At 30.0% G+C, this 15,157-nt stretch overlaps 1 protein-coding gene and 1 pseudogene across 1 annotated transcript; both read left to right on the forward strand.

The window, feature by feature from the left end:
• Positions 1-3,949: 3,949 nt before the first annotated feature.
• LOC111021545 (receptor-like protein EIX2) lies at positions 3,950-8,565 on the forward strand (the record flags this gene model as incomplete). Its single annotated transcript, XM_088123736.1, is given in 2 exon segments — positions 3,950-4,753; positions 4,756-8,565. Coding segments are annotated over 2 exon segments (2,886 nt in total), but the record flags the coding sequence as incomplete, so codon positions are not given.
• A 3,297-nt stretch (positions 8,566-11,862) lies between these two features.
• Positions 11,863-14,490, forward strand: LOC148211513 (receptor-like protein EIX1; annotated as a pseudogene).
• Positions 14,491-15,157: the final 667 nt, after the last annotated feature.

The following is a 15,157-nucleotide window of genomic DNA, read 5'->3' on the forward strand; positions in this document are numbered from 1 at the left end:
GTTACATTTTCTAAAAGTATTTTTAAAATAAATTTGTTTCATTATACTTTAAAAGCAACATTTTTTTGGATATTTATTTTCGAAGTACTTATTTAAAATGTGTTTATAAATCAATGTGATCTTTCTGTCAAAGTTTTATCTAAATTAGGAATATAATTAATATTGTTGTACTCAAATTAGGAATATAATTAATATTGTTGTACTCAGTCCTGGTTAGTTTTGTGTAGACAAAATAAGTATAACTGGTAATTGACATATATCTCAAACTATAAGGTTGTGTATTTATTACTTTTATATTATAGTCGATCTATTATTAACAAAGGACCATTTGATTTCGTTTTTAGTTTTTTAAAAATAGGATGGTTGGACAATTCAATTTTCCATCTTTTCCTTTAAAAATAATTTTGAAATTCTAGGTAAATTTAAAAAAAAAAAAAGTTTTCAAAGACAGATTTATGCTGATTTTTTTTAATACCCAACTCTTTTTCCTCATATTTAACTTTAAAAAATTTATTTCTCATTCTAATTTTTTTTTTCTTTCTTTAGTTTTCTCTCTCTAAAATTTTGATATTTTGAATATTTCATTTTTCCTAATTTTTCGTTTATATGTATTTTTGTTTTTTATTTTTGTAATAGATCAATTTCATTTCTCTCTTTAAAAATTAAATATTTTTCCAAACTTTCTTCACTCTAAAATTTCTTTTATAACTTTTCTTTCCATTCCTAATCTATTTTTCCTCTAAAAATTATATCTTTTTTCTCGTTCAATTTTCTTTCGGCGTAAGATTTATTTATCTGTATATTTATTTATTTTCTCTAAAAAATATATTTTGAATCTTTTTCTTATCTCTAAAATTTTTTCTACTATAATTTTTATCTTTCTTTCTAATTTTCTTTTTTTCTTTAACATATCTTTTCCGATCGACTTTACCTTTTCTTCTCTAAAAGTTTTCTCTTTTTGTCTTTAACTTTTCTTTCATTAATTTTTTTTCTAAATTTTTTTATTTACCTCTCTAAAATTTATCTTCCAAAAGTTTATTTACATCTAAAATTCTATTTTCATTTGTGGGATGACAAAAATTTCCGCAGGATCAGACCCCAAAAATAGGAAATGCATGTCCCGACCCGTCCCCAATTCTAATTTTTAATAATTAATATATATTTATTACGCTTTTTTATTTTTTAAGTTCTAAAAATAATTAAAAGCAATTATAAACCGATGATTTTTCTCGACGGCATCTCTTGGATCGAGAAACAAGAAGCAGACACGGATTAAAAATTTTCACGAGCACGAGAATAGGGAAGAGCACACACCATTGTCATATCTCCCATACATAAGATTTTCTCTCTTCCAATTTTCTAATTTTTTTAAAAACAAAAAACTAAAAATAGTTACCAAACATGTTTAGTTTTCCATTTTTTAAAAGCAAAAAACAAAAAATGATTATTAAAAATTTTTGTTTTGAAAACCAAAAATTAAAAATAGAAAAACCAAAAACATAAATATAAATGGTCATCAAACGAGGCCTAAGGGTTTGAATTAGTGTTTTTTTAGTTTTTTTTTTTACTAAAAAACACTGATTGTAAACTCTTGGACAAATTTATTTTCCTAAATGTCTTTGTTATTATTTTTATTTTTTTCGCTATATTTTTACAAATGTCTTTGTCGTTTCAATTCTTCTTTTAGCTGTAAATTTTTAATATTTTATCTAAATTGTATTACTTTGAACTAAATTATTTTCTAGCCGTACAAAATAAGCTATGATGAGTCAACTTTTAGTCGGTCAAAGTCTTCTTCTTTCTTTTTTTTTTTTCAATTGTGGAAAAGCAAACTCAAAAGCCCCAAATTATTGACTCAAAAACCCCACACGGCAAATCATTGTGATGACTGAAAAGCTGATGAAGGTTTTTAATATAATAATTCGGAATTCCATTTTTTATTTTTTATTTCTAATTTTACTAAAAAAATTTAATCATTTGCCAACTATTTATATTAGTTGTATTTCATTTAAAATAACTTTAAGATAGGTTAAAGATTCCACGTTGAAGAGATAAAGAGGCCTAACAATGGTTTACAATATAACTGGATTACCGTTCTCATAGTCAATAAATTTTGAGATGAAACCTATCAATATTAACATTGTATCAGAGTTCAAAAGTTCAAACGAGCATCTGTAAGTACCAATTAATTTTGAGATGGAATCAAGATATACACATGTAGTACATGAGATCTATTTGTTTCCTTTCAAAAATTTAAGCAATTAACTATCATTAAAATCTTTGAATTTACTGCTCTAATATATATTCCAAAATGTTTGGTCCTTCGAAAATACATTATTTAACATTTTATAATTAATTGCTCAAATTTTAAAAATGCAATTAATGAACTATTAAACAATTATTTATATACAATTTATCATATTTAAGAAAAGACAATAAATACATTTTATTTAAGTTCAACAAAGATAAAGATTGAGATCAATCTTAAACCTCAAGGAAAGTAATAGGTATCCTATTCAAGTTATGATTCGATTGACAACAATTAATACATAATATAATTGTAAAAAAAAAAAAAACTTTTGTTTCATATTCTCGTGATATATTTATAGACTCTAATTATTGCTTAAAAACTATTTTTTTAATTATAATTAAACACATTATAATTCAACCAGGAACCATTATTAGTACTACATTAACAAATAACTAAAAATATGTTTGTCTCAAAAAAAATAAAAATAAAAATTATATTTTTGAATCATTTTCATCTTTTAAAAAAAAATTACAGAAATTTTTTTATTTAGAATCAAATGAGACAATTTTTTTTAATTATGATTAAACACATTATATTTTTTGATACCGTGATTGTAACTCAAAAAGTATATATAAAATACTTAAAAATTTTATATGAATTATATACTTCATATTAAGTATATCAATTTTCTTTCGATTAAATTTTTTAAAAAGATATATAAAATTTAGAAAGAAAATTCATACCCAGCTAAAAAAAATATATGTGTAATACTTAACAAATTTATTGCCTCACTTGATAAATTGGAGAGAGAGAGAGATATAATGTTAGAGAAACGAGGGATCCTAGAGTTTTTAAAATAAAATTGCCTAATTATACAAAATGTCCTTAATAATCTACGTAATTATTTTCAATTTTGCCTTCACATTTTAATTTATTGTGAAAAGAAAAAACGGATCGTTAGCAATTTTCATTTTAATTACTAATTCAAACTTTAAAAATGTTAAAAGGCAAATAATTGAAACCACCTCCCTATATATTATGAAATAAAAAATGAAACTAATTAATTTATACAAAATCCCTAACTTTTTAATATTCTAAAATTACCTAACATATCCTGTAAAAAAAATATGTTAGGTATACTAAACATATTTTTTATCACTTGAAAATCAATAATTAATTTAAATGTTGGTTAGCTATAATTGTAATAATTATTTATTGACTTAATTAACAATAATCACCGATCTAGGTATATTATTGATTTTGCTACCTACCAACACTTTCATTCAACTAATGATTTAGTCCATGAACTTTAATTTATACGGTTTAGTTCTTAGAATTTCAAATTACTAATTATTTAATTCTGAACTTTAGTATCAATAATTTAAAGTTGGTAATGGTTTAGTCCCTATAGTAAAAAAATTTGTTAACTTTTTTATACATGTAAATCAATAAATTGATGAGAGACAAAATGTATTTATAAATTATAAAAAATAAAAAACGACACTTAATCTTAATAAAAAAAATTTCACAACGTAACAAAATTGTTACAAATTTTAAACTATAGAAACTAAATTGTTACACGCTAAATTACATGGATTAAATTGTTACAAATTTGAATGTACATGAATTAAATTGTTATAAATTAGAGACTAAATTATTACTCAACAAACTGCAAGGATCAAATATATTTTTTAACTTAATTTATATCTAGATTATATTAAGTCATATGTCTCTGGAAAGGTCACGAAGATTGATGTACGTAACTCGTTGGGCTACACCAATTATCAATATTCTTATTTCAATGGAACGCAAAGCTTTACGGTCACCTCACTAGAGTACAAAAGATCATGCTTGGGAGGTGAGATCAATCCTTTGATACTCGAACTCAAATATTTGAACTATTTGGACTTGAGTCTAAACAATTTTGAACATGCTCCAATTCCATCTTTCTTTGGGAGGTTAAAAAATTTGAGGTATCTTAATCTCTCTTCCGCATCTTTTAATGGAGATGTTCCTCCCCATCTAGGAAATTTGTCCCATTTGAAGTATTTAGACCTTTCTGCATCTCACCAAGTTTATGAAGAAGGATTTGAGGCAAGAGTGCGAGTTGAAAACCTGTCATGGCTCTCGAGTCTTTCGTCTTTAGAGTACCTTGATATTGGAAGTATGGATTTGAGTAGAGTACAAGCAAATTGGATGCATGCAATCAATAAACTTTCTTCCTTATCAGAACTACGCTTGGAGGATTGTAATATTCCAAGCTTTGATAGTTCAATTGGTTTTCAAAATCTCACTTCCCTCAGGGTTCTTAATTTAGGAAGAAATTTTATAAACACTTGGTTGCCTTTGTGGTTAATGAATCTTACAAGCCTTACAACACTTGATCTGAGTGGCAATTCTTTTCAAGGTACGATTCATCGAGACTTTGTGAAATTAAAACACCTTCAATATCTTGATTTAAGTTTCAACGATTTAAGGAATATTGGAGATCACAAGCCAAGTTTTTTTTTTTAAGAAATCTTTGCAAGTTACGGTCTTTTCGTCTAATTGGAAACGTTTTTGGCGGTACAATTTCTGATCTTTTGGGAAGTTCCTCAAATTGCTCCCACAATAGGTTGGAAGTTTTGGACCTGACACGTACTGAACTGGTGGGACAGATTCCAAATTCACTAGGGACACTTGAGAATCTAAGATTCCTGTATCTTTCATATAACAAATTATGGGGTTCACTCCCAAATTCAATTGGAAACTTATCCTCGTTGCAATATCTGAAAGCCTCCTATAATCGGTTCAATGGAACTATACCTCCAAGTTTTGGGCAGCTTTCAAAACTTATTGAATTTTCTAGTAACGAAAATTCGTGGCAAGGGATCATCACAGAAGATCACTTGGTGAATTTGACAAAGTTGGAATCCCTTCAGATTTATACAAACAAAAATCAATCCTTGATATTTTCTAACGTGTCATATGAATGGAATCCTCCTTTTAGGCTCAAGACACTTTATTTGAGGAAATGCATCATTGGCCCTCAATTTCCAATTTGGCTTCAAGTTCAAACTCAACTTGCTGGTGATGTCATTATCTCAGATGCTGGGATTCGTGGTCCTATACCAAATGAGTGGGTTTCTAAACTGTCCTCTCAAATCACCGGCTTGGATCTATCCTACAACTTGCTTGAAGGAAAGTTAGCTGACCTACTGGCTCCTCAACACCCAAATTATGATCTCCCTGAGGATTCAACACCAATTAGGTATCCTAATCTAACCTTTCTATATCTTGATGGAAATTTGTTATCAGGGTCTATACCTTCAAATATTGGTGATTTGATGCCCAATTTGGAACAACTATATTTGTCGGAGAATCGTCTCAACGGTACAATTCCATTGTCCATTCAAAATATGAGTAATTTTGGAATAATTTCATTACCAGACAATCAACTATCAGGAGACCTGTTAGATATTTCTTGGGGTAAGTTTAAATCATTAGAAGTTATTGATTTGGCCAACAATAATCTATATGGGAAGATTCCAAGCTCAATAGGGTTTTTGACATACCTCAAAACATTAAGGTTAAGCAACAATCATCTCCATGGAGGAATTCCCAAATCTTTGCATAACTGTTCAGACCTCAGGAGCATTGATCTTAGTGGAAATAGACTATACGGAAGCCTTCCTTTGTGGATAGGACTAGATGTGTCAAAATTGTGGTTGCTGAATCTTCGATCAAACCATTTCAGTGGAACTATCCCATCACAGTTGTGCAATCTTCGATGGCTTCGGCTACTAGATCTCTCAAACAACAATATTTCTGGAGGAATTCCAAGTTGTTTGAATAATTCAGAACCTTTAGTTTCTGAAAGGTCCATTAGTGCCAATGAATTGTACCTCATGACTCATATTTTTAGCCACAACTATCACTTTCGAACAGAGAAAACAACACTGGTCATGAAAGGAAGAGAGGATGAATATAGTGTCATTCTCAATCGTGTTCTGACAATAGACCTTTCAAGAAATAAGTTGAGTGGTGAGATTCCAAATGAGATAACAAATCTTCGTGGTCTAGTTGCTCTAAACTTGTCCAATAATGATCTTGTTGGTAGCATTCCAGAAAATATTGGAGCCATGCAACAGTTAGAAACACTTGATCTCTCCTGCAACCATCTCTCTGGAAAGATTCCAACCAGCATAGCTTCTTTAAATTTTTTGGCACACTTGAATCTGTCATTCAACAATTTGACTGGTCGAGTACCCACTGGCAAGCAGCTCCAAACACTGAATGACCCCTCCATTTATGAAGGCAACTCTCTAGAAACCAAGAGCTCGGGAGACGAAAATGCAAATACAGGCAATGTTCTTATTTTGGGTATTAAAGATGGTAAGGAAAATGAATCCGAAATGTTTGGCATCTTTATCAGCATGGCAATTGGCTTTCCTGTTGGCCTCAACATCTGGTTTTTCACCATTTTCACAAATGAATCACGGAGAATATTGTACCTGCGTTTTATAGATCGTATCAGCTACGACATACTCGAAAAAATCGGTTTTGTTGTATCATGCACCAGAAAGATGAGAAGGAGAAGAAGTTAGTAAAGGTGCTCATGGAACATCTCTAGAAACTTGGCTGCCTAAGGAGAAGTACGTTTGGCAAATTTATTTCCATACGTGAGTTGTTACGTTGTATCCCGTTTACAAGGTATGTAGCGTTTTTTCTAATGTTTGTTTGTTGCATTTTTGACTTTCTTATTCGTGTTACTACCGTCTTATTATTTGATCTTAAGATGTAATATGTATCTTAAGATAATATATATTATGTACTAATCATTTGATAATCTATTTTAAATCTCTAGGTGTGGCCTCGTAGTGTAGGTTGTGAACCGAACCACATTAAAAATATCGTGTGTCCATCTATCTTTCTAACTTTACATATTCTTAACATTCTTGCGAGTCAAATTAATTTTTAGTTTGCTCACAAAATTACAATAAAAAAGTAAATTTTATAATATCGTTACCATCCCAACAAATTATTAAATAATAATTAGGTTCCACAGTATAAAAATTCTAAAAACCATATTTTAATATTTATGAGTAATGATATAGAATACAATTAAAATAGGAAAACACAACAACTCACCTCAACACGATGAAATTAAGAAATACAAAAATAAATATCATATTTTTTTCAGTTAAAAATTATGAGTGAACTGAGTCATATTTTAAAATGAAAAGAGAGGTCTAATCTATGAAACCAACCTTAAATTGACAACTAAAACAGTATTTTTTTCAGCCGAACATATTTTAGCCAAAATTAGAATACAACCAACGGTATTTTTCAGCTGAATATATTTTAACTAAAATTAGAATGCAATTAGTTATTAATGAATATTAATAACTAATTGTACTCTAATTTCATGTAAAATAGGTCTTTGAGCTCAATATATCTATATCTATATCTATATCTAATAGTATATATAAAAGCCACTCTTAGGAGAAACTTTGTGTTCCATTTTTACCCTCTCATTTTAACTCTTTTCACTATTCTTTTGATTGTAATTGTGTAATTTAAATACAAATTTTCTCTCTCTCCCTCACGATCCCACCCCTCAAATTCCCCTCTCCCTTCATTTAAGCCATAATACCTTTCAGTATTTCATCTCCCTATTTCAATTTTTCCATATACTATGAATCAAGACAATAATTAGAAGATCATTAATGTTCCATTATCTTTATTCCATTTAACTTCTAAAAACTCTTTCATCTTCTTCATCTTTTTTAGAGATATATATATATACATAGTGGGTGAGATAAATACAAAATGCAAAGGGGAGAGCACTAAAAAACTTGCGAGAAAGTGAGATTTTCGTTCTCACCATACTTAACCAAAGGGCATAGTAGAAGTCGTTACAGGAAAGACAGAGGGTATAACAGTTGTAGTCGAGGTCGCAAAATGTTGTTGCTTTAAACTTGTATGCTAGGGGCGCGATCGAGAGAGGGAACGGTAGTGGCGAGCCAGAAGGAGAAAGCTGTTGAGACAGTAGCGGCACTGGATAGAAGAAGACGACATATAGTGAAAGGTGATACACGCGTGAAGGGAGAGGAGAAAAAAATTGGTTTCTATAATTTGTGCATTTATGTGTTTAGAAATACAAAATCCTTGTAGTCGGGCTTTGTTATTAGCTGAAGTTTATTGGTTGAGCTACATATGATAATATTGGGTTGGTATAGGTAAAAATAGGTGAGAAGTATAATAGGTAATTATTAAGTAACTTTCCCACTTCTAATTTAGAAATAAAGTCCTGTATTGTATTATATAAAACAATTATTAATTTCATTAACATGTTTAAATTCAGTTTCAATTTTGTTGAATAATTAATTATCCTTTATTTTTAAATTATAATTACAAAAAAAGTTGTAAGTAAATAATATATTGTGATATTTTTTGACGATAAATGAAGAATTGTAATTAATCCCGATAAAATATTTTTATAAAAAATCATGATAAAATATAATACGTAGTTCAGCATTCATGAAACATCGTATGTGTTGATTTAAATTCCAATAAAAAAATATTCATATGAAAAAAAAATTATCTAAGATATTCACCTAAATAAATAATTAGGAATCGTAAAAACCATAAATAAATGAACAGAAAATATGTTTAAATGAATATTTTGTATTAATTAAAACTGATACAATATAATACAAATATCTAAAATATTCATATAATAATAATAAAATACCGAAACCAACATCTTCAATTTTATAAAATTAGGTTACGTTGTAATTTATCACTTTTTTTAATTCATTTTTTTGTACTTAAAAATAAAACTTTCGAGTTCCACGTGCATCGCACGTGTTTCTTACCAGTCTTATTTAAACTAGGAATCCACAATCACCTATGGAACATAAGTTAGGTGTTAAAGCCAAAAAATATCCACTTATAATACAGGCAGTCTTTATTTTTCTCACAAAAAATACGCTCAACCCCACATCACATATTAATATTTTTAATGACTTTGGGTGAAGTGGAACTAAATGAACAGTTTCTTCCCAATTGAGTCAAACTTAATGATATTTCTTAAATATCAATACTTAGCTGATGAGTTAAATCTAGGTTCAATCTTCCATCTTCACATATGTGCTACTAAAAATTTGATATTTTCTAAATATTAATAAAAGAATTATTTTTTATCATTTCAAGCTCATGATTATGTTGCACGTATAAAATGCAAAAATTTAAAATTAGAAAAAAAAATGAAATAGCGTTTTTGGATATTTTAAGCTTAAAAATCAAAAAAAAAAAAATTTGGATGGTATCTAAACTAGTTATCGGAATGAAAGAAATAAGAAAATATTATCACCGTATTTTATTTCTAAAAAAATAATAAATTAGAAATCTTAAGGAATTTGGACTGAATAGACACTTTAAAAAGCCAGTATTGTTTTATAATCACCGGCACTTCTCGTTGTGATCAATGATCATCGTTCCCCTCCATTTATGTTTATCTCCCTCCACCATCTCCCTTATTTTTTTCTCTTCCCTTTCTCTCTTATTCCCTACGGCCTTTATCTCTCTCCCTCTTCCTGAATAATCTCATTTTTCAATTATCCAACCATTTCATTTTACCCAGTTAAATGTTAGTCAGATTAGTCAACATTTCTATGTTTCGATGCAACAACGAGATGTTATTTGTAACAAGTAGTTTTGTTGGTTGGTTAATTGGTCACCTTTTATTCATGAAATGGGTTGGATTGATATTAGTTTGGATACAGCAAAATAATTCTATTAGATCTAATGCTAATAAGTACCTTAGTGTCAGAATTGAGAAATTCTATGGCTCGAATCTTTAGTATTCTCTTATTTATTACCTGTGTCTACTATTTAGGCAGAGGAAGTTTAGATTTTTCAAAATATTTATCAAATTCCAAAGAAGACGTTGACGAGGGAGGAGATGTTGCTGGCGCAAACGTGAGACTCACCTTCAAAGAAGAATATCACCGAAAAATGCCGGGAGAGAGCAAGAGATGAGGGAGAGAAGGAATAGGAGAGAGCCAAAATAAAATATCAAATATTTTAAAATAAAATATCGTTTATCTTATTTATCTAAATAATTATTAATAAAATTTAGTTAATTTAAATGAAATCAGAAACAAAATTAAATCAACGAAAGTAAATAAATAAAGTTTTTGGTAAATTCAAATTCAAAATTATTGACGAATAATTTAAGAGATTAAAGATTTTATAATTAAAAATTTTAAAATTAGAATTAAGGAAAACAGAATCTCAATCTCCTTTATTCATATTCAAATTTGAAATTTAAATCAAATTCATTTAAGATTTTTTTTCCTCCTTAAAATCTCTCATTTAATCTCTTAATTTTAATTATGATTGGATTTAAAATTTAAAATTTAATTCACTTTGATTCACGTGGAAGTATCAATTTTAAAAAAAAAATAATGGGACAGAGCAAAGAACAAGTGAGAGAGAGGGAGCGGAGAGAGCGAGAGAGCACCGAAGCGAGATATGGAAATCGAAATCGCTCCCAAAGTGATGGAAGTGTTTTTAAATTGAAAGGAAAAATCCAAACTATAAGAAAGTACAAGATTCTGTGTAACCATAGAGAAATAAGAGAGATGGTGGAGAGAGAAGATGGGAAGAGAAGGAGGGGAGGGATGAGAGAGAGAACTTAAGGAGCCTAAAAAAAATGGATTTTAAAAAAGGTGATTAAAAGCTCCCGTCAATTCAAATTTCCTGTTGGCCACTCGAAGGAGGGAAGGGATGAGAGAGAGAACGTAGAGAGCCTAGAAAACATGGATTTTAAAAAATAATACTGGTCTTTTAAAGCTCCTATCAACTCAAATTTGGATTTTTTTCTAAAATAATGTTTTTTAAAAAACAAATGACACAAATAACGTAGGTTTGAAATATTTTCTAGGGCAGTAAAATCACAGTCGTTGGATGCAATTTCAGGTAAATCGTATTTAATGGCTACGATACTGCGAGTTATATATATTATATATATTATTTTGTCATTTGGTTCAATGGTAAGAATTGTGCAGGTCATTGTCAACTCAAATCCCTGCTCTAACATAACTACATTTTTCTATTCCAATTTCTCTTTTAACTGTTTTTTTATTTCATTTTCGCTATTAACTTCTTTTTATTTTCAATTTTTACTCTTCCAACGTATTTTTAACTTTTTTTTCTTCAATTTCTCTTTTAACCTTTTTTTTTAGTTTAATGTTCTCTTTTTACTTTTTTTTTAATTTCATTTTCTCTTTTTTAACTTCTTGTTATTTTCAATTGTTTGTTGCCATTACATACATGTGATTCTTTTTATATAAATTATTGTAATGTTTAGTATGATCTAAGATTTATTGAAAAAATATGTTCCAAACGAATGTATGATTTTACTTATAATAAAATAAATTATATTTTATAGATAAAATAAATAAAAACTATATAGAAAATAGAAAATAAATAAAATATTAATAAAATAAAATATTTTATTCGTAAAATAAATAAAAGACTACATAAATAAATATATAAATATTTTAAATGAAAATCGCGTTCATTGTACGCAACTTTCCATAAATAGAAATTGCGTACGCAATTTCCTTGCTGACTCATTCTTCGAGGTCCACCCCATCTATGTCATGTTGGCACCTAAATCGCATCCATTATATGCGATTTTTGACTTTGACTAGCACCTAACCTATTTTTGTCAATAGTTTGAATGTATAACTTAATTTTGTAATTTTTTATTTATACTACATTTATTTTGTTATTATTTTTAAATATACATTATTTTTGTAATTAGTTTTTTAAATTACATTATTCTTAAACTTTCTCCCTCAAATTTTCAGACTAATTTGTAAATATGGTAGAAGTGCACCATATAATATTTAGAAAGAAAAAAAAAACTTTATTTCATTGTTGGCCAGTTGAAATGGCAAGGGTACAAATCTTTCACATAATCCATAGAAAAAAAATTGTACAACAATGAATCTTACACCCACCATCTGTATTCTAATTTCACTTTATGTACAATTAGTTTTTAGTTGAATGTATTTTATTTAAATTAAGTTATCAAATCTACAATTACCTCAAACAAAAAAATTAAAGTTAGGTGTCAAACTCAATGTATCAACTTGTAATATAGTCCCTTTTTCTTTCTTTGTTAGGTCCTTCTTCTTTTTAACTTGGGATGTCTAATACTTTATAATTACCAACACTTATGCTATTAAGTGCACTTCTAGAGAGAAAAGCACTCATTGCTTTCAAACAAAACCTATCACATCCTTCTGTCGGACTTTCTTCTTGGGTTGGTGAAAATTGCTGTGAATCTAGGAAGGTCGCAAAGATTGATCTGCGAAAATCGTTGGACTTTATCAATTATCTATCTTATTTTCCCGATGACATGAAAAGCTTAGAGGCCTTGGACACCACCTTGCGGTAAAAGAAGTCATGTTTTGGTGGTGAGATCAATCCTTCTCTACTTGAGCTCAAAGATCTAAGCTATTTAGACTTGAGTATGACTATCTCGAAGGTGTTTCTATTCCATATTTCTTAAACTTGAGATGCCTCAACTCCCTTCTACATATTTTGGTGGAGAGGTTCCTCTCCATTTAGGAAAATTGTCCAATTTGAGGCGTATTTAGACCTTTCTGCATATAATCAATTTATATAGGAAGAGAGATCAAACTTCACGGTTGAAAACTTGCTATGGCTTTCTGGTCGTTCTTCTTTAGAGTACATTAATGTTCAAATGGTGGGGATTTGAGTCGTCTACCGGCAAATTGGATGCAAGCAATTAATATGCTTTCTTCCTTGTCAGAGCTACACTTGGGTGATTGCAATATTCCAAATTTTGATAGTTCAATTGGATTTCTAAATCTCACTGCACTTGGAGTCCTTGATCTATCAGACAATTCAATAAAATATCTCTTACCTTTGTGGCTATCTAATCTTACTGGCCTTGAAAAACTTGATCTCAACTTCAATGATTTTCATGGTACAATTCCTCGAGACTTTATGAAATTGAAAAATCCACAGTATCTCGATCTAAGTGGGAACCACTTAAGGTGTATCGGAGATCACATGCCGCCAAGTTTGCCCAATCTTGACAAGAACAATTTTTGAAACTTGCTTACAACAATTTTGGCTGTAGAAGTGATGAGCTTGCAGGAAGCTCTTCGAATTGTTCCTACTGGACTTGCGTCGTGACGAATTGGTGGGAGAGATCCCAAATTCACCAAGGACGCCTGAGAATCTAAGATACCTATATCTTTCAAATAACAAGTTGGTGGGAGAGATCCCAAATTCACCAAGAATCTAAGATACTTATATCTTTCAAATAACAAGTTATGGGGTTCGCTCCCAAATTTGATAGGTAATTTGTCTTTATTGAAATATCTTGACGTCTCAAGTAACCTCTTGAATGGAACCATATCCCCAAGTTTTAGGCAACTTTCAAAATTAGTTGAGTTTGCTTACAACAATACATGGAATGCAAACCATCATGGGATGATCTAGCCGTCGACAAGGGCTAATGTAAATAGGAAAGGGCTTAGAGGGAATTGGTTCTAACCATAGTGGCCACCTACCTAAGATAATGAGTTATCTTGTCAACCAAATGTAGCAGGGTCAGACGGAAAACGCAATCATAACCGAAGTTCATTTGGTGAATTTGACGAAGTTGGAAATACTTGAAATTACAACAGACAAAAATAAAGATTCGGTCTTCAACGTGGCATATGATTGGATTCCTCCTTTCAGGCTCAGGACTCTTCATTTGAAAAATTGTCTCGTTGGTTCTCAGTTTCCAGTTTGGCTTCAAGTTCAAACTCAACTAACCGGTGATGTCATTATCTCTAATGCCGGAATTTGTGGTTCTATACCAAACAATTGGATCTATAACATGTCATCTCAAATCACTAGCTTGGATCTATCAAACAACTTACTCGAAGGAAAACTATCTAACCTATTGGCATCTAAAGATCCAAATCCAGTTGATCCAAGTCATGATAATGATCTCCATGAGGATTCAATCTCGCAATGGCATCCTACTCTAACTTTACTATATCTCCATCACAATTTATTATGAGGTCCTATACCTTCAAACATCGGTGATTTGATGCCCAATTTGAGCATGCTATATTTGTCAAAGAATAATCTTTAATGGTACGATTCCATCATCTATAAGAAGTTTTACAAAATCCAAATTTGTTGTGTTGCAATGATTATAAGAGATGATAGAGATGCTGAGTTGCTCACCTTGTTGACGAGAAGCAGAGGCGGTGGCCATTCGAGAAAGCTTAGGCATGGCTATTGAAGCAAGCGATTAGGCCATTGAAACCGACTCCAAATGCATCCACTCCCTTTTGCTGCAAACAAATAGGATTTTTCAACAATAGGGTCAACAATTACATCAGACATTCTTCAAATGCCGAAATTTCTAAGGCATGTCGCTTTCACCTGGTGCTGTAGAATTGCAATGGCTGGAGGAAGCTCCGTTTGCAAATTGCAATGGCTGCAGACAGATGCAGGGCTTCTGTCCCTCGCATCTGTTCATGGCTACTCTGTTTTGGGGATTTTCTCCTTTCTGTTTTGTTTCTTTGCGTTTCACTTTTCAACTATACAACTATAACTATAATGTAAATATAGAAAAAAGAAATCAATACAACAATCCGCATTTGTTAAATAAATACACGGCATATATCTTCAACCAAAAGATTATGAATTCGATCTCTCACCCCCACACGTTGTACCCAAAAAAAAACATATACCAATATAGAAAAAAGAAATCAATTTGTTAAATAAATACACGGCATATATCTTCAACCAAAAGGTTATGAATTCGATCTCTCACCCCCACACGTTGTACCCAACAAAAAAAACATATACCTC

Source organism: Momordica charantia, assembly GCF_013281855.1.
Source record: "Momordica charantia cultivar OHB3-1 chromosome 5 unlocalized genomic scaffold, Mcharantia_2.0 BLBB01000005.1, whole genome shotgun sequence".
Classification (NCBI taxonomy): domain Eukaryota; kingdom Viridiplantae; phylum Streptophyta; class Magnoliopsida; order Cucurbitales; family Cucurbitaceae; genus Momordica; species Momordica charantia.